The sequence below is a fragment of the Ogataea polymorpha genome (assembly GCF_001664045.1).
Source record: "Ogataea polymorpha strain NCYC 495 leu1.1 chromosome Unknown OGAPOscaffold_3, whole genome shotgun sequence".
Lineage (NCBI taxonomy): Eukaryota > Fungi > Ascomycota > Pichiomycetes > Pichiales > Pichiaceae > Ogataea > Ogataea polymorpha.
The window spans coordinates 743,900-763,682 of record NW_017264700.1 but is presented as its reverse complement, the minus strand read 5'-3'; the positions used below and the strand labels follow the sequence as shown (position 1 = coordinate 763,682).

Sequence of the window (19,783 nt, the reverse complement as noted above, 5' to 3'; positions counted from 1 at the left end):
TATATGACGGTTGAGACAGACCAATACAACGCGACGCGCCGCATCGCCGGCGCGGTATCGAGCCAGGGAGTGTCCGAGTCGTCGCTCCTAAACGACGACAGTGCAGGCTTTGTACAGCTGTTCAAAGAGAGCTCCGTCGAAGAGATCCATGTCATGGCCTTTCTGCAGATGATGCTGGTATCAGAAAAATTGGACGAGTACTTCCGTGTCTGGATCAATCACGTGGACAGGTATCCAAGTAGCACTAATCTGGTGGCCTGGGACTGTCTGCATAAGATTCTGGCCAGGCTGGCGGCGGAGAAGTTTGCCAAGGTGACCACCAAACAGGAATTCGACTCGGTTTTTGCGAAACTTGCGGGAGATAGTACGTTGACGACATTTGGTGCCATGGTTCAGCACTTGATCGCCTTCAGAGTGCTGGGAGACTCCGACGAAGTCAAGTCTTCGTTCGAACACACCGTCATGAGTCGGCTGTCCAAGCTAAGTTTCCCCAAAGCCACCGAGTCGAACCACGAAATTGACCTGCTGATAGATACCGTCATTTTCGTTTTCCAATACCACCACCAGGACCTTCCCGTGGACACCATCATCGAGCAGGGTCTGCGCAAATCCTACCAGAACATACCCCTGATGAAGTTGTGGTGTCTGGCATCTATACAGAAAAGCGACACAGATACGCTCGTGCCAGCGTACCGAGTGTATTTGGGATACAACCATGAGCGGAGAGTGCAGAACTTTGGCAGCCACATTGACATTTTCGAAACCATAGATCTTTCGAGCAGCGTGTTGGGATATCTCGTCTCAACCAAGCTGCAGCGCAACTTATACGACCAGGTGGTCGTCTGGTACAATGACCTTCGAAATATGGTGGAAAAGGACCTTATGGAGATGCTAGGAGAGGGGCCATATACTGTGCTGCTGACTCGCAAACTGGCCTCAAACTGGTACAATATCGGTAAAATCTCGCAGCAGCTGTGCCACACCAACACAGTGACGAGTGAAATACTGGACTCGCGGCTCAGCAACACGTTGAAATATTTTGAGCAAGCCGTTCAGCTTGTTCAGAGTCTGCCAGCCGGCCAGGCCAACGATACACAAATAGGCCGGTGGTATTTCGATTACGCTTTCTCACTTATCAAAACGGGAAGACTGAAAGATGCTACCAAGAATCTCAAAATTGCAATTAAAAACGACCCGGATAACATCAAGTATCTCAACATGATCACTCTAGTGTATTCGGCTACGGAGGAAAATTTAGATAAAGCGCTGAAAATCAGCTCTGAGGTGATCCTCAACTTGAAATCACAACTTGCCGACACGGACCCTGCCGAATTGAGCAGCTCGCGCAAATGGGACATTCTGCAGATGTTCATGACGTACATCACGCTGGTGGGGGCCGATCAGGACACGTTCGAGGCGGTTGAGTGCATGCCTATGTTTTTCGAGGTTGTGCATCATCTGTTTGGGGCCGAGATCAGCCCGGGCGACTCCGCCGTCGCCCAGGAGGTTTCCGAGAAGCTGGCTGAAAACGGTAAGAAAAACATCCTCCGCAAAATCAAGTCAGGTAGAGGCAAAAAAGCGGCTACCGTGCGCGAAACTAACAGTTTGAACTCGCAGGAAACCAAAATGGTGCACGATATTTGGCTGTGGACGTCCAAACTCTTTGAAAAACAGGATATGGTGGATGACGCAGAGGGAAGCGTGGCAGAGGCGGTCGCCGTGCAATCTGAGACGTATCTCACACACGCTCGGCTGGGCCAGCTGTACATTGGGCTGAACAACAAGCGAGCTCTACAGGAGCTGGAGGCGTCGCTGGACCTGAAGGAGGACGGCAATGTGGAGGCCATTTTGGGTTTTTCGAACCTTGTTCTTTTTGCGAACGACAATTCGGTGTTTATCAGCGACGTGGACCGCATGGCTGCCATTTCGAGATGCAAAAACTATCTCGAGTCGCTGACAACCAACTACAAGTATTTCCAGATCAGCGACATCTACTACGATCTGGCACACATCTACGAGCTGATGGGCGACCGTGAAAACCAGGAAAGGTGTCTTACAAAATGTGTGGAGGTGGCCGACAGCGAGGCAGTTCGCGTGTTTGACGATATTATTTAGATTTATTTTTAGTTCGCGGAAAATATTAGATTGGCAGTGCCGGCCGTTTGAGACAATTCCCAAACAAGAATGACAAAGCTATAAAAAAGGAGTAAATAAAAGGTTTCTGCGAAAAGCGTGTTCTAAGATGTCTTCTTTCAAGATCGGGTCTGTGAAGACAGAGGAGATCACCTTCGAGGACCTGGCAGAGGAGCACGACTACAGGGTGTTCAATTTTTGGACTCTGGTCAGCTACCTGATCATGCTCACCGAGATCTGTCTGAGTTTCGGGTTCCTGGCCTCAGATATATACACTCTGGTACAGATTTACGCTCTGAATGACTGGGACAGCTACCACGCCATCAGCTATGTGCCTCTGCTGGCGTATAGGATAATTTTCACCGCGTGTATTGGCATCTCCATGACATGGCTTATAGCCAACTGGTGGTACGGAATCCACATCTATCGCACCAACAACATTGTGCGGTCGCATCTGAACGACGTCGCCCGCCAGATCAACTCCTTAAAGTCCTACGAACGTTTTTGCATCTACGAGAGATCCACCACCAAGTCGTTCTTCGACTGGTTCTCTCTCACCACATACCGCTCCTACTATTTTTCCATCTACCTGTGGCTTCTGGCAGATACTCCGAGACAGATTCTGAATGGCGCCACGGTGGCCTATTCGATCTCAAACTCGTTCACGTCGAGCGAGATTGTCAACGTCGTGGTGGCTATTGCGCAGACCAACAAACGCGAGGCCGTGCTTCTATCGTTCATGACGTTCTCCTTCATCGTGTGGGTGATTTTCACGGCGAAGTACATCTGCGTGATCATTGGCTCGTTCTTCGTCGTCAGCAAGGTCCACTCCAGACACAAAACCACGTTTAGAAAGTACTGTCGACGCTTAGTGGCCGACAGCGTGATCGAGCTGTACGAAAAACACGAGGAAGAGCTACGGAGAAACCACTATCGGGAGTACAAGGACAGGGCAAATGACCTGGCTGAAAAGCCCGCATCTCTCACTAACGAGTTTCTGCCCTTCAGAGACGCGTACGACAACTTGTCCAAGGACTCGCTGCAGAAACCGGGTTTTGCCAAAGATCCGTTCAAATCGACCAACAACTCGTCCGATTCTCTCCCCAGCTTCCCTGAAAATCCGTTCAACGAGGTGATTAACGTCTCGCAGACCAAACAAAACCGGGCCCTGGCAGAGAAGCTTGATATTCCGTACCCGCAAGAGCTGGCTCTCAATGATTCAACTATGCCCGACTTCGACTCCCACGGACAGGTCATCTACGTCTCCAAATCGAGCACCTACTCCTCGCGCAAGCCGAGCGACAACTCGATAGAGCGCACGTTGCTTGTCGACCGCGCTCCTCCACGCAGCATCTACGCTTCCGCATCGCTCGACCAGAACCTGAGAAAATACACTTAGATTAGTGAACTTATCTACCAGCCTCTCACAGACAGCTTTTCCTCCTCTTTGAGCCCGCTCACTTGGATGCCACGCATCGGCTCGCCGAGATCGAAGCTCGCTTTGAGGATCTGCTCCGGCTCAAGGTACCAGTGCACAGCCTCGACAATAGCCTTAGCCAGCTTGGCAGGGTTGGAGCTCTTGAAAATTCCAGATCCAACAAACACTCCATCGCAGCCGAGACGCATGCACAGGGCAGCATCGGCGGGAGTCGCGATCCCGCCCGCGGCAAAGTTCACCACGGGCAACTTGCCTGCGTTTTTGACCAGCTCGAGAACAATGTCCTCACTCACTCTGAACTTGTCCGAAAACCGCTTCAATTGCTCAAGACCGGGCTTGTCGTTGGGATTGTCTAGCAGAACAGAGCAATTGGCCATCACATCGTCTATTTCGCTTCTGATCTTGCGAATGTGGTGAATCGCCTCGCTGACGTCCCCTGTTCCGGCCTCACCTTTGGTCCTGATCATGGCTGCTCCCTCTACAATGCATCTAAGAGCTTCGCCAAGGTCTTTTGCTCCGCAAACAAAAGGCACCTTGAAGTCGTCTTTGTTTACGTGGTACTTTCTGTCCGCGACAGTGAGCACTTCCGACTCGTCAATGAAATCGACACCCAGAGCTTCCAACATCTCTGCCTCAACTGTGTGTCCGATTCTGACTTTGGCCATGACCGGAATCGACACATTATCCATGATGGACCGGATCATATGAGGGTCGGACATACGAGCAACTCCACCTTCTTTCCTGATATCGGAAGGCACTCTTTCGAGAGCCATCACTGCAACCGCGCCTGCTTCCTCGGCAATTAAGGCTTCCTCGACGGATGTGACGTCCATGATAACGCCCTGTTTCAGCATTTGTGCCAGACCGGCCTTCTTTAGGAAATCTGATGGAGACATTTATTGAGAGGAGAGGGCCAGAGAGCCGGTCTTTTATAATCGTATCTTGAACATGTACTGCAGCGTGCATATTTACTTTGAGAGGGGATTTTGAACGTTTCCGATATCGCGATTTTCCAGATTCGGGTTTGCGAGAGGGCAGCACAATAAATAGCGACAACCCCCGCCCACTTGCGCAAATGACCCAACCGGCCTCCAAGACCCACATAGTTGTCGGCGTTCTATCCGTCCAGGGCTCTTTTAGGGAGCATCTGGACCATCTAAATGTGTTATTCTCAGACATGAATTCTGCTCCGGAATATAGCCACTACCAGTTTTCTGCAAGAAAAGTCAAGCAGCCAAACGATTTAGACGGCCTTAGCGGTATTATTTTGGTTGGCGGCGAGTCCACTACCATGTCGCTGCTGCTGCAGCACAGCGGGCTGTTTGGACCTTTAGCCCAACTAATCCAATCAGGCAAGATTGGTGTCTGGGGAACTTGTGCCGGCTTGATTTTAATAGCTAACCAGGTTACTAACACCAAGGTTGACCTTGGAGATTGCAAGTTCAGGGTTCTGGGCGGTCTGGACGTCTCAATTGAGCGCAACTCGTTTGGACGTCAGGTTGACTCATTTACCCAATTGCTTAGCTTTCAAGGATCCAGAGTGACGTCTTTTGAATGTGTGTTTATCAGGGCGCCGGTTGTGTCTGGAATTTTGAGCGAAAAGCCTTCCGTTGGCACAAAAAGCTCTGTGGTGGCAGAAGTATTCGAGGCCAATCATCACCCTGTGGAGGTACTATCACAGGTGGAAAAAGATGGCAAGACGCTGATTGTCGCTGTTCGACAAGGTCACATTCTGGGCACGTCATTCCACCCCGAGCTGGTGCCGGACTACGCGTTCCACAAATGGTTTGTAGACGAATTTGTCTTGAAGCGGTCGATCGACGCATAAATAAAAATTCGCGAGAGCGATACATAATTCCAAAAAAGTTGTCGAAAAATTCAAGCATTTATTCATGTCCGAAGTTGTGACCGATCCTCAAGAGCAGTTTGAGTGGATTACAAAAAACCTCCAAGAGGTGCTCAATCCGCAGATCATCAAGCATGTGCTAGAAGAGGAAAAGCGGCCGCTGAAAGTCTATTGGGGAACCGCTCCCACGGGAAAACCTCACTGCGGCTACTTTGTTCCCATGACCAAGTTGGCCCATTTCCTCAAGGCCGGCTGCGAGGTTACCGTGCTGCTGGCCGACCTACACGCTTTTCTGGACAACATGAAGGCTCCTTTGGAGGTGGTCAGCTACAGAGCCAAGTACTACCAGTATGTGGTGAAGAGTATTTTAAAATCCATTAATGTGCCAATTGAAAAGCTCAAGTTTGTGACTGGCTCAGAGTACCAGCTGAAGGCGGAGTATACAATGGACCTATTCAAGCTGTCGAACTTTGTGACTACACACGACGCCAAGAGAGCCGGTGCGGAGGTGGTCAAACAGGTTGAGAACCCGCTCTTGTCTGGTCTGATATACCCGTTGATGCAGGCGTTGGACGAGGAGTATTTGGGCTGCGACGCCCAATTCGGAGGTGTGGACCAGAGAAAAATCTTCACGCTGGCTGAGGAGAACCTGACGAGTCTGGGCTACAAGAAAAGAGCGCATTTGATGAACCCTATGGTGCCTGGTCTTGGCCAGGGCGGAAAGATGTCTGCGTCGGACCCCAACTCCAAGATCGATGTTCTGGACGAGCCGAAGGTGGTCAAGAAGAAGATCGGCGCCGCGTTCTGTGCCCCGGGCAACGTGGAGCAGAATGGCCTGCTGTCCTTTGTGGAGTACGTTCTTGGTCCGATTTACGAGCTCAAAAATGGCAAAGACAAATTTAGATTCCATGTCCAGAGACCAGAAAAATACGGCGGAGATATCACATACAACTCGTTTGGGGAGCTCAAGCAGGCGTTCAAGGACGAGCAGCTGAGTCCCGTCGACCTCAAGGCCGGCGTTTCCGACGCCATCAACGAGCTGCTGGCCCCGATCATCAAGGACTTCAACGAGTCGCCAGAGTTCCAGGAGGCCCAGCAGAAGGGCTATCCTGCCCCGGTTCAGGAGAAGAAAAAGACGAAAAAGGTGAAGGACAGGGGCTCCAAGTACCCTGGTGCTAAGGGAGGCGAGAAGAGCGACGACAAGGTGGCCGAGACGGCCCAGAAGCTGGAGCAGACGGCTCTGCAGTAGAATCTAAGGGCTGTGTAGATAATAAAAAATTTACCTATCTACAATTTATGGCTGCAGAAGACTCGACGGGGCGGCCCAAACGGTCGAATATCGCGTGCGAACGGTGCCGCAAACGGCACATCAAGTGCGACGGCGAGGGCCCGCCGTGCAAGCGGTGTGCAGCGGCGAACACCTCGTGCGAGTATACGGAGGGAGAGGCCAAGGTTGTGATATCGATGAAATATTTAAGCAAGCTGCACGACGAGATCTCGCGGCTCAAGATCGAGAACGCTGTGCTGCGCAGCGCCACAAAGACAGGATCTGCAGACCCTGTGGCGAAGCAGAAGAGCACCGAGCCAGAGTCACTGTTTAAGCAGCCGGTCACGAGCTCGACCAACATGAACATAAACCAGCTGCTGAACCACGAAAACAAAACAGAACACAAGGGCAGCGAGGTGATCCCGCCGTTTTTGGACAAGTACGGCAGCATGGTGCATTCGCGCACGGGTGAGGGGTTCTATATCGGCAATTCGTCGATGACTCTTTTCGGGTTGGAGATCAACCGGCTGATGGCCCCGCTGATGAAGAGCCGTGGCTCACAGTCGCTGGAAGCGCCGGAGCTGGGCTCAATGGGCGACACCGTGCTTGAGCGCGAGGGCAACGCGTACAGAATCATGCTGGGACAAACACCGTCGCGGTCGGGCACGAACGTCAACTTCGCGCTGCCCAGCTACAGCTACGCGATGTTACTTGTAGACACGTTTATTTCGTACAACGACGGGTGTTTTTACTTCTTCAACGAGGGACTGGTGAAGGAGAACTTGCGACGGATCTACAACGACGACGGGAGCGGACCCAAGCCCGATTTCGGCGGAGACGGCAAGGACGAGTCTGTACTGGAAACCATCTGGTTCTGCAAGGTGCTGCTTATTTTTGCGGTGGGAGAAATATATCTCGGGACCGTGAACGATCTCAATGGATACAAGCTGAACGACAAGCGCAAGAAACAGAAACTGGCCAAGTCGCCACGGCTGCCTGGCTCCGGGTTTTTCCTGCAAGCCAGCGAGCTTTTCACCGCGCTCTTCTCCAGCGGAGCCATCGACAACTGCGCGAAAAAGGGAGGCATCGAGGTGCTGCTGCTGTACGCATTCTACCTGCAAGTGGCTGACTGCACGATCTCGTCGTACTTCTACTTTGGAATAGCGCTACGTGCATCGCTGATCCTTGGCTTCCATGTCGACGTCGGCAAAGACTCCATCAATCGGTACGAGCTCGAGCATCGTCGCCGACTCTGGTGGACCGTGTATATTTTTGAGCGGATGTTGGCGTCCAAAGCTGGGCTGCCGCTCTCGCTCACCGACGACGACATCTCCACAGAGCTGCCCGACGACTTCGACATGTCGAATCCTCCACCAGGCTGCGAACATTACATCTTCCCTGAGGCAGAGTTTATTCGCAACTGTGTGAAAATCACCCAGATCAACGCAAACATCCTCCGCCGGCTGTACACGCGCCAGCCGTCCAGCAACATCCTGCCTATCGTGCACGACCTCGTGGTGAGCCTGTTCAACTGGAAGAAACAGCTGCCCGATTACGTAAACTGCGACTTTCAGCAGCCAGAAATCAACGTCAGCAGGCTTGTCGTCAACATGATGACCGAGTACTTCCAGGGTATCAATCTGGCGGTGCGGCCCCTGCTATTCCATTTTGTGCTTGTGAACTTGCGCGCTCAGAATCCGAAAAATGGCGTCTTTCTCGACCTCACAAAGTACTCTTCCACGGTGCTGACCCTGCTCAACGCCTCCTTCCAGGCCTCTATCAACACCATTCGCTCGCTTTGGGTGCTCGTGCCGGAGAATATGCTTGCGCTGTTTGGCTACATGGACAGAGAGTATCTGTTCACGTCCACGGCTACGCTGGTGCTTTTCAACGCCACGTTTGGCGTCCACGACGCCACGCTCGAGCACTTGGACCACGCCCTCGTCATGTTCACCAAGATGCGCAACCTCGGCAACCACCCGGCCGCGCTCAGACGCGATCAGGTCCTCAAACTTATGACGCTGCTGGATTTCAACGGCCGCAACCTAGAGCTTGTCAGAAAACACACAGACAACGTCGACGCGCCAACGCCCGACTTCGATCACGACCAAGCCAATAGGGACTCCTCACTCAGCCGGCCGGACTCGGGTCTGCATCTGGGCGAAACGGGTCTTCGAAACCATCTGTTCCGAGACACCTTATCGCCAATGGTGTCGGAAGCTCCGAGCCAGAGCCAGTTCTTCTCGCCGTCGCTGCTGCCGTCGATGGCGCCGCTCAGCGACGTGCCGGATCTCGCAAACATGGTGGCTGACTCTGAAGACATCGAGCTGTGGAGAGACGTGACTAACCAGGCCGTGTGGCTGGCCGGAGACGCAGAAACAGACTTTAATATTCTAAGCAGAATTTGATACTTTTAGGTGTTCAATACTTCCATAGTAACTACATTGTAGTCTATAAAGCGGAACAAAACCAATAGAACTAAATAAAGGGACACTCAAGCAGTATAAATCGTGGTACACATTCATTCTGCTAGCAATGCAAAGAGCGCCTGCATCGAGCAAATTCAGGCACTGGCTTCCTTGTTCTTGTACTCCTCGTAGGCAGAGAGCGCCTCCTCGAATTGGCTGTTGAACAAGTCTCTGTCCTCCAACAGAGCCAGGATTTGTTGGTTGTCCATCTCCAACATCATACCGGTGATCTTACCAGCAGCCTCTGGGTCCTGAGCCTTACCAGTGGCGACAATGAGTGGGTACAGCTCCTCTCCAAGCATTCTCTTCTGCTGCTCGGGAGGGAACTGCGGAAGAACCTGAGCCAACGATGGAACAGCACCGTCCTCGCTCTTGCCTCTTGGTCCCGCTTGAGGAGGCTGTTGTCCTGGTCTTCCACCTTGATAGTATCTTTGTTGAGGCATTCTACCGTTCTGCGGGTATTCGTTGAAAACCGGTTGCATGTACATTGGCACAGGCTGTCCGTTAGGACCCACTCTGAATTGACCTGGGCTCACTGGAACACCCTGGCCAGGTCTTGGAATGCCCTGTTGCATCATCATCTGCTGGCCTGGGGCAGCAAATGGAGCGCCTCTGGCTCCTGGCGGAAGGAAGCCTGGGTTCTGGCCGTAGAACATAGGTGCAACAAATTGACCCATGCCACCCTGAGCAGCAGCCTGTTGCATTCTCATCTGGTTTCTGGCCTGGATCTGCTGCGAAAGCTGGGATCTTCTCACCTCCTTTCTTTGGGCAAGAGCAACGTACAAAGGCTTTCCGGCCACCATTCTCTGGTGCATCTCAGTGATGGCCTTAGTAGCCTCTTCCGGAGAGCTGTAGCAGACAAAACCGAAACCCTTGGACTTGCCTGCATCATCAAGCATCACCTTGGCAGAAGTGATGGTGCCGTAAGGCTTGAATTCCTCCTCCAATTTGGCGTCGTCAATAGAGTCGTCCAAGTTCTTAACGAACAGGTTGTAGCCCTGGTATTTGTTCAGTTGCTCCTGTCTGGCAGCCTCGTATTGGTGCTTCAAAGACTCCATTCTCTCGCTCTTCTTCTGCGCTCTTCCAACGTAAAGTTTTTGCCCGTCGATCTCCTTGTTGTTGAGCTCCTCAACAGCTTTGACCGCATCCTCGTGCTTCTCGAAGTTGACAAAACCGAAACCTCTGGACTTTCCAGATTCATCCTTACTCAAGAAGATCGAGCTGATGGCACCGAATGGGCTGAAAGTTTCTCTCAACTTATCCTCGTCCCAGTTCAGGTTGATGTTCTTAACGTAGACGTTGGTGAAGTTGGCGATCAGCTCGCGCATCTTCGACTGTCTGTCCTTCTTGGCAAGATGAGGACCAACATACACTTCGTGATCGTTCAAAAGCATACCGTTGACGTTCTCAATGGCAGCCTTGGCAGACTCAGAATCCTCGTAGTGGACGAAACCAAAACCCTTGGAGTTTCCGTTTTCATCGGTAGCGATCTTACAAGACAAGATCTTACCGAAGGCAGAGAAGGTGTCGTGCAAGGTCTTGTTGTCAATGGCAGGGTGCAAATTCTTGATGAAGATGTTACCAGAGCCATTTCTTCTGAGAGAAGGATCTCTTTGAGACCACATGATTCTGCAGGCCTTGCCCTTGATTGGGGTGTAGTTCAGCTCCTCCAAAGCCTTCTCACCGTCGGCGTGGCTCTGGAAGTTGACATAAGCGTAACCAAGGGATTGCTTGGAAACGGCATCTCTGCAGACTCTGATGGTCGAGACTTGTCCGATGGGCGAGAAGACCTCAAACAAGTCGGATTCCGTGACAGATGGGTCCAACTCTCCTACGTAGAGGGAAGCCAGAGTCTCCGAGTTCTGGGTTGATTCAGCGGTTGATGATTCCTCGGCGGTGGTGGCTGGGGTTTCAGCAGCTGCCGGGTCGGCAACAGACAACTTTTCGGCCTGCTCGGTGATTTGGTTAATTTCTGCCGATGACATGATGCGAACTGTTATCAATCAGACAAAATTTGAACGCTGGTGAAAGGGTTCAAAAGATGATTTGATATTTTGAGTTTTTCGAGTTTTTTTTTTGACTTTTTTGTACTTTTTTGATGGAAAGCGTAAATTATACTCCTAGTTTTACTTTTGTCAAAGCAAACTTGGCGATGGATGTATAATTTATTTGTTTAAAGGTCAAAAGACTGGTAGTTTAGAAAGAACAAGATCCAAAAAAACCTACTTTTATTTCTACTAATATTGTATTTTTTGCTGAAAATTTTTTTTTGGTTCTCAACGCCATGTCTGAAAAGGGAAATAGTGACCGTGGTCGCTGGACGCGACTATTTTTTTGGCTCTGCCAAATGAATCGTCTAGTGCATTCTCTCGGTTATTTATGTTGACCCACCTTCTTCAGATACATCTTCTTGATCAGCTCTGAGCTCACGCCCGCATTTGGCCACGATTTTTGTGCCATGGCCCACAATTTACCGTTCAGCTTGGCGTCGTTTTTCGACACCTTCTCGATCTGGTTGCCAATGCTGATCAGAGAGCTTTTCAGCTTCGACCCCCATTCTGCCTTATCCAGACCCTTGCCCTTGCTCTCCCAGATCTTTAGGTCCTTGTCCACAGGCTTCAGCAGGTCATGCTCGCTCTTGGTTCCACTGGAGGCCGGCTTCTTCTGCTTCTGTGCTTCTGGAGAAGAACTCTTATTATTTTTCATCACCTGATACAATGTAGGCTGCGAGGACGTTGGAGACGAGGCGCCAGACCCAACAGGCTTTGGAGTGCCGCTTTTGGATTCCACGTCCGGGGTACTCGACTTCTTGGTGGTCTTTTTGGGCCGGCTATTTTTCTTTGGCTCTTTTGGCTCGGTGTGAGATCCAGCATTGCTCTGTATCTCTTTTAAAAATCCCAGTAGGTAGTCTGTGCGCCGCACCAAATGGATCGATGCCGGGATTCGCTTGCTCATCTTCTCCTTCTCTTCCTTCGAGGCGCCAGCCGGCGGCGTCTCCAAATACATCATATTTTGCAACCCCAGTATCGGGTCGTCTCTAATCTGCGTCCATGCTCCATAGCCAAATTTGTACACGCCAATCAACAACATAGTATCCTGCTTGATAGTCCACTTGCAAGACCAGCCATTCACTGGCTTTGGCTCCTTGGTTAGCTTGAACTTCATTGGGTCGTCTGCAGGTATTACGCTACGCAGAAGCTTTAGCTCCTGCGGCCTGTTGAGAACCACCTCCGCGTTCATATTCTTGACACCCTTGTAGTCGAACAAAATCGCCTTCTTGTCGCGCTTTCTAGCGCTGTACAACTGCATCGCCGGCGTCGGATGAGGCTGGCCGTCTGCTCGCGGAGGCAGCTTTGCCAGCTGCTCTTTCTCCTCCATCGCCTTCGACTCCAGCTCCTTCAGCTCCTCCGCACGCTTTGCCTCGTACTCTGCCACGAGCTGCGAACTGGTCTTCATGATTTCCCGCTGACACTGGTCCAGTATCTTGATATTCTTGTTCGGCAGCGTTCCGTCGGCCACAAGCTCCTCCAGCCGCTCGCTGATGTCACCGTATCTCAAGATCGCCTTGTACACGTTTCTGATCTGCGACTCGGTCAGGTTGTTCATGTCAAGCTTTTTCTGGCGCCGCGACGGGCCCTCGTCGTCGTCCTGCTCATCGTACTCTGGTTTTTTCACCGCCGCTAGACGCCTTCTCGAGGCCATCTCGATCTGCTCCTGAAGGAATGCCTCCTCCTTGCGCTTTTCTTCCTCCTCCTTGATTTTTTTCAGCTCCTCCTCGGGAATGATATCGTCCCAGTCCACGTCGGCCTTGTAGTCGGTCACCTCGAACTGCTTCAGAAACTCCTCGCCGCCCAGATTTGACTCGCCCAGGTCCGGCGTGGTCACGTGGTCCTCAGCATGGTTCAGAACGTCCTCCAGGTCTAGATTCTCGAGCTTCTTCTGATTGTCGTTCGACTTGAACATGTTGCTGGCTCCAAACTTGAGGATCTCGCTCAGCTCGCCAGACGTCGGCTCCGCCTTCGTCTTCGACTTGTTATTGTCCGTGATGCCCAGCGAAATGATCGCATACTCCAATATCATCTTCCGGCGCGCCCGCTCCAACACCTGCTCCTCGACCGTGTCTTTCGAAACAAACCTGTACACCATCACGTGGTTTTTCTGGCCGATACGGTGTGCTCTGGCCATGGCCTGTAGATCGGCCTGCGGGTTCCAGTCGGAGTCGAAGATGATCACCGTGTCGGCGGTCATGAGATTGATGCCCAAACCGCCAGCCCTGGTGGATAGCAGAAACACAAAGTCCTTGGACCCTTCCGCGTTGAAATGGTCAATAGCGAGCCGTCGCTTGTGCGAGCTGATGGTGCCGTCGAGACGCTGGAAAGAGTGGCCCTTGAGCTGCAGATAGTCGCCGATGATGTCAAGAATGCGCACCATCTGGGAGAAAATGAGCACGCGATGGCCGTCTCTGTGGAGCTTGTTGAGCAGCTGGTCCAGAAGCACCATTTTTCCAGAAGACATAATCAGGCCCTTGAGGATATTTTCCCTCGAGTGCGAGCCCACCTTGGCCAGCACGTGCTCCTCGACGCCGTCAAACAGGTACGGGTGGTTCGAGGCCTTTTTCAGCTCGGCCATGATATTGAGCAGCGAGATCTGCGACCCGCGCGGACCCTGGTTCAGGGCGCCGTAGTTCTTGGTGAGGATGTTCTTGTAGTACTCTGTCTGGATATCGGAGAGCTCGACTCTGAGAATACGCTCGGTCTTGCCGGGCAGCGACGTCTCGACGTCTTTTTTGAGTCTGCGCAGGATGAAGGGCTTGATGGCAGCCTGGAGCGCCTTGATGTAGCCCTCGGCCTCGGCATTAGGCGTGTCGAAGTCGATCTCCTGGTCGATCTGGAACTTGCCCGGCATCAGGAAGTTGCAGAGCGCAGCCAGTTCCTTGAGGTTGTTCTGCAAGGGAGTTCCCGTGATGAGCAGTCGATTGGCCACCTTAAACTCGCTCAAACTCTCGTAGAGCGAGCTCTCGGCGTTTTTCAGCCGGTGCGCCTCGTCGACAGCCAGATACTGCCACTTGAAGCTTCCCAGCTCCGCACGGTCCTTCAAAATGTACTCGTACGTCGTCAGAAGCACATTGAACTTGACCTTCTTGCGGTTGCCGCCAATGTAGAACTCGTAGTCACGGATCGCCTTTCTGGACTTGGTGTTGCCCATGTAGTAGATCACGTTGACGTCCGGAGCCCACTTATCGAAGGTCTCCTGCCACGCAGGCACCGTCGACAGCGGCACGACCACCAAATGCGGGCCGTTTTGCCGTCTGGCGTAGATCAGCCACGACAGAAAAGACACTGTCTGGACGGTCTTTCCGAGCCCCATCTCATCGGCAAGAATGCCGTTCTCGTTGCGTGACCACAAAAACGCCATCCAATTGAGCCCCGTCAGCTGGAAGTCGCGCAGCTCGCCGTTTTTGATGAACAGCGGCTGCGACGTCAGCTTCTCGAATCGCGGCCTGTTGGAGCCGTACGACGCAGAGAGACCCGGCAGAATCTTGGAGTTCTGTCTGTTCTGGAACTTGGTCACCTCGTGCGGCGCCAGCGGCGCGATCTCGCTGCCCGATTCCCACGTGCACTCGTCATAGTTCAGCCGCTTCCATTTGACCAAGTACCGCAGGTCGGACTCGCCCGTTTCGAGCGTGACCCGCTCGCTGTCGACGATCCGCTCCACCTTCTTGTACTCCTGCAAATTCTCGCGTCTGGTCTCGTTTTCCAGCTCCATCTGCTCGATATCCTCTCTCGTGACAAACGGGTCTTTGCGGATTTCTCTGTCGTTGATAATGTACAAGTTGATGTAGTTGTCGACCTTCTTCATGCCCTTGACGTTCCTGCTCTTGATCGCGTCGTACGTCTCCCACGTGTTGTGCAGATGCGACGTGTTGGTCCACTTGATCATGTATTCAAAATCCTTTTTAGGGTCTCCGTTCGCAAGCACGTCCTGGACGCGTTTCTTGTGCTCCTCGAACTTCGTCTCGTCGTCGTCCGAGACGTCCGACTCCTCGCCGATCACACGGTGGTCCAGAACCTGGTCAATCCCCTCCTCAGGAGCCACCTCTTCCGGCTCTGCAGAATAATACTCTCCAGGAGCCTCTCCGTCCTCGTCCTCGGACTCCAGAAAATCGTCGTCGTCGGCGTCCAAAGCGTAATTCACCGCCCGGTTGCTTCTGTTCGACAACCGCAGTTCTGTGAACCCAGGAAACTGTTCCGATGGCTTGTACGCAGGCTGCTTCTTCTTCCGAGGCCTGCCTCTCTTTTTCTTCCCGCCGTACTCCGAGTCGTCCGAGTCCAGCACGTCGTCGTCCAAGGCGGCTTCCTCATCTGAATACGCGCGTTTCTGACGCGTCGTCTTCTTTGCCGTGTAATCCTCGTCCTCCTCGTCAGAAAACTCTGCCAGGCCCAACGGCTTTGATCTGGCCCTTCCAGACCGCCGCAGCCCATACAGTTCCGGATTGCTTTCTATCTCCGAGCGTATATCTGTGGACATTTCGTGTTAGGTATGTGTTTGAGCGGCACAGAACACTGTTTGCAACGAATGTTTACCTGTCAAAGCGATTTCCAACGGTCAGGTAATAACGTGTCTAAAAGCGTAAAAAAAGGCGTTCTTTCCGCGATTCTTGTCTTTAAAGCTCGTGTTAGCGACTTGAGGCGTTTGCGCAGACCTGAGCCAGCCAATTTATTACTTTGCAACAGGTATAAAAGTCAGCAGTAACCTGACCTTAGTGGAAAAAAAATTTACATCTCATTCCGCAAAATAACAGGGAGGGTAATCAGATCACACGTCGCGGGGTGATGTAGATGTTTTACGCACTCCAGGAGCCGAAACCTGGGGCTTTTGGCACGCAGTAGAGCCAAATAGCAGGCCGAGATTGTGTTTTGGTATATTTCGGGTACAAAGAGCAGGAACACCAGCGATTTGGGGGCCTGAACAAGTCCTGGCGCTGTCCTGCGCAGCCAGAGCAACCGTTTTTTGCAGTGATTTGCAAAGAAAAGGCCCCTGAGGAAACCAGACAAGATCTCAAAAGACGTTGCTGGAGAAACAGCCAAGAAAAGGCCCGATTTCGAGCTTGTATGGCATTTTGTGCGTTTTGTGGCCTCTTTCGGTGCGCAGATGGCCAAAGTGAGGCAACCGGGTCAGCTGGAAAGCTTCTAGTGGCTCCACCGTCTCGAAAAACAGGTCTTGTCTGCTTCCAACTCAAAAATTAGCCGAATTCAGCCCGCCACAGCCGGTACAAGCATCGAGACTCCCCGAAAAACGGGCGCGGGCATTAGCCCGCAATCTTCAGGCATTTCTGGCTTCGTAACCTCGTGGATGTCATACTTACCGTGTCTTTAGACCCACGAGAAGCCGGTTTTCGCCGAAAATGGCACAAACCGCGTCGAAAACAACATTCCGCGCATTCCACCAAAAACAGGCGCTTTCAACCGCACTGAAACCAGTACACCCAAATACTGCAATAAACCAGAAAAGAGCTGAGTATATTTCGAGTGAGAAAAAAAAACCCTGAGGTTATCCAATTTAGACTCCCACATTTACCCGGCCCTGGTGGTTGCACATCGACGCGTCGGCCGAGCGACCATGGCCCCGCTCAGCACGCCACCACGGCCACGAACTGGACAAACCCAGCATGCTGCCTGTGTTGGCAAGTGCCTGCCATGTCCCCTGCGTCGCCGTCGTGTTTTGCGTCAAAACATCATCTGTCATTTATTTCCGGGCGATCAGGAATAACATATTTAACAAGGGCAAGAAAAAAGGAGTACTGTCTAAGCCGATTTCATCTACACTGATCGAACCGCAGGGAGAGCACCTCCTTTAGTATGCCTTCAAGTGAAGGATTGCAACAAAGAGAGAATTCCAGCAGCAATAGTCCTCCAAGTGGCGAGGATTTGGAACAGCTGAACCACCAGTTTAATTCATTCAGAGTTCGCATTCCCCTGACCGGCAACCGCAGAACCCGCGCGGCCATGGCGACTCCGCGGCAAGACCGGGCCGGCAGCCAGGACCTTGGGCCAGATGAGCAGCACGACCACATTAGATGGTCAAACGAAAATGATCTCAGCATTATCCCTCGAGTGCTGACCAATGATCCGTTCAACGCGGTCTCAAGCACGTTTTTCAGAAATCACCCGGAACACTGCATGAACGGCGAGCTTTCGGACTGCATCCGGGTAATGGGGCTCATGGGGCTCATGAACAAGAACATGGCCGACAAAAGGGCCGAGATCGCTGCTCCTAAGCCTGCTGTCGGGAAACGCACGTTTTCGCAGATAGGAGAAGCGGCAAGACCGGCTGGCGTGCAGCGCAGCAGCTTTGTGCAGCCGGGAATGACGTATATCTTGCGCAACGATGATGATATCTCCTCGGAGCTACGATTTACAGAGCTGTTTCAGGACGAGCTCAAGGTCAAGGGAACGATCCAGACGGGCCGCGCAGGCGTCGAGTTTGTTGGGAAGATTGTGGATTTTATAGAGAACGACCTGCGCAGCGGCGACGGCTCCAAGATGGGCATCGAGGGCTCTGTTTTCAGCAACTTGCTGAGAAATACGCTCTGCTTCGATAAAGATTTCCGCAAGTACATTGGCAGACATAAGCGCATGAACGACGACGACCCGAACTGGAAGCCGTTCTATTTGGACAAGTTTGGGTATCTGAAGAGCAACGGGTCGCGCACCACGGGCCTACCAAAGCCGAAAGAGACCAAGTTCCCCAATTCTTCGATTTTCCACAAGATCACCAACATGTGTGGCAACAAGGGATGCACGTACAAGTGTCTGGCCAAATGGTTTGATCTGCCGCCGTTCAACGAGTTTGTTAACACGCCGGCTCCGCCTACGCCCCCGGGTGGCAGACGCAAGACTATGAACAACCCGGAGAACCTGCTCGTGTGTCCGCACTGCCAGGACCTGATTATGGAGAATTTCATCCTAATCAAGCTGGAGGTGGACATCGAGGACCTGCTTCGCGACTCACGCTCGCCCAGCACCGACCTCAAAATTCGAAACGACATGCGGTACAAGCGGCGCAGACGGCTCAAGCCGCTGACGACGTACGCCGGCGTCGGGAACTCGTCGCTGGAGTCCGCATCGAATCCCGCCTCCGCAATCTCGGTCCCGCTCACACACATCGGCCGCCCGCAGTACTACAACAACGAGCACACTAGAGGATTTATATTTGGCACTGGACATCAGCATTTCATGGAGAATTTACGACAACGAGACGAGAACCGCGCGCGCCGCATCCGGCTGCTGGACTACCTGGTTTCGCGACAGCAATGGCGCCACGACTCGGACCTACCGCCACCGTTCCATTTCCGGCAGCAAGCAAGTAGCGGCGAAGGATACTCGACAGACTCGGATTTCAGCGACGACGAACTAGAGCGCAATTTTATCGTCGAGAACTTGGACGACGAAGACGACGCATTTGAAGACGACGATGAAGAAAACGAAGACGACGTGGGCATCGAGGAGCTGTACGACGTGGAGCTCTCGAGCGGGCGGTCGCGACGCATCGAGAACTTGCTGTTCGAACGCAACATTAATAGAGAGCAGCAGAACCACCGAAGAGGCCACGTTCTCGCACGCAAGCTCTACAAAAACAGCGGCAGCAAGCTGAAACTGCATTTATACGTGTCGATCAACCGGCTCACGGGCGAGCTGTTCATGATACCCGGGAATTTGGACCGCAACAACTGGAGCTCTGAGGAAAACGACGGCGAGCTGTTCGAGGACTATCAGACATTTTTGAGGATCTACCGGCTCTTCAACGACGACGGCGTGCGTTCGCGCGAAGAGAGCTCGAAACAGTACCGCGAGTTCCACGAATACCTGCAAACTAACAAGCAGTGCGAACGGCAGCGGGTGCAGAAGCTGCTCCTTCTGAACTTGATCACCAACCCGAACCTGTACATGTTCAAGCCAGAAATCAAGCCCATCCCTTACGACGTGTCGACGCCGCTGCCTGTGGTTGTATCGCCCAACGTGTTGCCGCCGATGGGGGCCCCATTCAACAAGCGCAAAAACAAGCAACACGAGGAGGAAGAGGCCCAGATGAAGGACACTTTGATCCAATACCTGAACGAAAACGTCAACTTCTCGCACGACCACACCAAGGTGCTGAAATTCAGCCCGAACTACTCCAACCGGCTCAATCTGTTTGGTTCATTGTACTCATTTAGCTACTCGTGATATATACAGGATTTCACAAGGTTACCATATGCCTCCGTCTTTTCTGCGCTCTTTCATCCACTCCTTCTTACACTCTCTGAAGGCCCGGAAATACTCGCCGCAGACCTCCTTGTAGTCCTCGTCGTGGTTCTCCATGCACCGGATGGCCATCTGCGACGACTTTGCGCACGGGTCGTAGAATTTAGACGCAGTTTTGGTGAGGAAAGCGTCCTTGTGCACGCGCTGCGTCGGCGAATCCGGATAAAATTTGACTTTGATCTCGTTGTCGATCTTCTCCACAAAGCTCGGTTTGTCGTCTGTCTGTGTTTCGAGCCGCCGCAACGTTTTGTTGTCGAGGTTCTCGTTCGGCATTGCGAAATTGTATTTAATTGATTATTTTTTTGCACAGCCAGTAAATAAATAAAT

The 19,783-nt window shown here is 52.4% G+C and overlaps 10 protein-coding genes across 10 annotated transcripts; 6 read left to right on the top strand and 4 right to left on the bottom strand.

Moving 5' to 3' along the window:
- Positions 1-3: 3 nt before the first annotated feature.
- On the top strand, positions 4-2,158 carry OGAPODRAFT_76110 (uncharacterized protein; the record flags this gene model as incomplete). The annotated part of the gene is made up of 1 exon (XM_018356128.1): positions 4-2,158. One exon carries the CDS (start codon positions 4-6, stop codon positions 2,113-2,115), a length of 2,112 nt encoding a protein of 703 aa, XP_018211508.1. The 3' UTR covers positions 2,116-2,158.
- An 84-nt stretch (positions 2,159-2,242) lies between these two features.
- On the top strand, positions 2,243-4,663 carry OGAPODRAFT_93567 (uncharacterized protein; the record flags this gene model as incomplete). Its single annotated transcript, XM_018357368.1, has 1 exon — positions 2,243-4,663. One exon carries the CDS (start codon positions 2,243-2,245, stop codon positions 3,530-3,532), a length of 1,290 nt encoding a protein of 429 aa, XP_018211507.1. The 3' UTR covers positions 3,533-4,663.
- OGAPODRAFT_16198 (uncharacterized protein) lies at positions 2,517-4,663 on the bottom strand. The gene has a single exon (XM_018354252.1). The coding sequence runs from the start codon at positions 4,465-4,467 to the stop codon at positions 3,547-3,549; it is 921 nt and encodes a 306-aa protein (XP_018211506.1). The 5' UTR covers positions 4,468-4,663; the 3' UTR covers positions 2,517-3,546.
- Positions 4,664-4,695: 32 nt separating this feature from the next.
- OGAPODRAFT_16197 (uncharacterized protein) lies at positions 4,696-5,430 on the top strand. Its single transcript, XM_018354251.1, has one exon. It carries the CDS (start codon positions 4,749-4,751, stop codon positions 5,397-5,399), a length of 651 nt encoding a protein of 216 aa, XP_018211505.1. The 5' UTR covers positions 4,696-4,748; the 3' UTR covers positions 5,400-5,430.
- Positions 5,431-5,463: 33 nt separating this feature from the next.
- OGAPODRAFT_76106 (uncharacterized protein) lies at positions 5,464-6,696 on the top strand (the record flags this gene model as incomplete). The annotated part of the gene is made up of 1 exon (XM_018356127.1): positions 5,464-6,696. The coding sequence occupies one exon, from the start codon at positions 5,464-5,466 to the stop codon at positions 6,664-6,666; it is 1,203 nt and encodes a 400-aa protein (XP_018211504.1). The 3' UTR covers positions 6,667-6,696.
- A 41-nt stretch (positions 6,697-6,737) lies between these two features.
- On the top strand, positions 6,738-8,750 carry OGAPODRAFT_36220 (uncharacterized protein; the record flags this gene model as incomplete). The annotated part of the gene is made up of 1 exon (XM_018355320.1): positions 6,738-8,750. A coding segment is annotated over one exon (2,013 nt), but the record flags the coding sequence as incomplete, so codon positions are not given.
- Positions 6,916-11,336, bottom strand: OGAPODRAFT_16196 (uncharacterized protein). Its single transcript, XM_018354250.1, has one exon. It carries the CDS (start codon positions 11,135-11,137, stop codon positions 9,248-9,250), a length of 1,890 nt encoding a protein of 629 aa, XP_018211502.1. The 5' UTR covers positions 11,138-11,336; the 3' UTR covers positions 6,916-9,247.
- Positions 11,337-11,525: 189 nt separating this feature from the next.
- Positions 11,526-15,680, bottom strand: OGAPODRAFT_99442 (uncharacterized protein; the record flags this gene model as incomplete). Its single annotated transcript, XM_018358089.1, has 2 exons — positions 11,526-15,134; positions 15,186-15,680. The coding sequence occupies 2 exons, from the start codon at positions 15,678-15,680 to the stop codon at positions 11,526-11,528; spliced, it is 4,104 nt and encodes a 1,367-aa protein (XP_018211501.1).
- Positions 15,681-17,011: 1,331 nt separating this feature from the next.
- OGAPODRAFT_7854 (uncharacterized protein) lies at positions 17,012-19,378 on the top strand (the record flags this gene model as incomplete). The annotated part of the gene is made up of 1 exon (XM_018356452.1): positions 17,012-19,378. The coding sequence occupies one exon, from the start codon at positions 17,012-17,014 to the stop codon at positions 19,376-19,378; it is 2,367 nt and encodes a 788-aa protein (XP_018211500.1).
- A 21-nt stretch (positions 19,379-19,399) lies between these two features.
- On the bottom strand, positions 19,400-19,729 carry OGAPODRAFT_7853 (uncharacterized protein; the record flags this gene model as incomplete). Its single annotated transcript, XM_018356451.1, has 1 exon — positions 19,400-19,729. One exon carries the CDS (start codon positions 19,727-19,729, stop codon positions 19,400-19,402), a length of 330 nt encoding a protein of 109 aa, XP_018211499.1.
- Between the last annotated feature and the right edge of the window lie 54 nt (positions 19,730-19,783).

Coding starts and splice junctions, on each gene's coding strand:
- OGAPODRAFT_16198 (XM_018354252.1), bottom strand. CDS start 4,467: ATGTCTCCATCAGATTTCCTAAAGAAGGCCGGTCTGGCACAAATGCTG.
- OGAPODRAFT_16197 (XM_018354251.1), top strand. CDS start 4,749: ATGAATTCTGCTCCGGAATATAGCCACTACCAGTTTTCTGCAAGAAAA.
- OGAPODRAFT_16196 (XM_018354250.1), bottom strand. CDS start 11,137: ATGTCATCGGCAGAAATTAACCAAATCACCGAGCAGGCCGAAAAGTTG.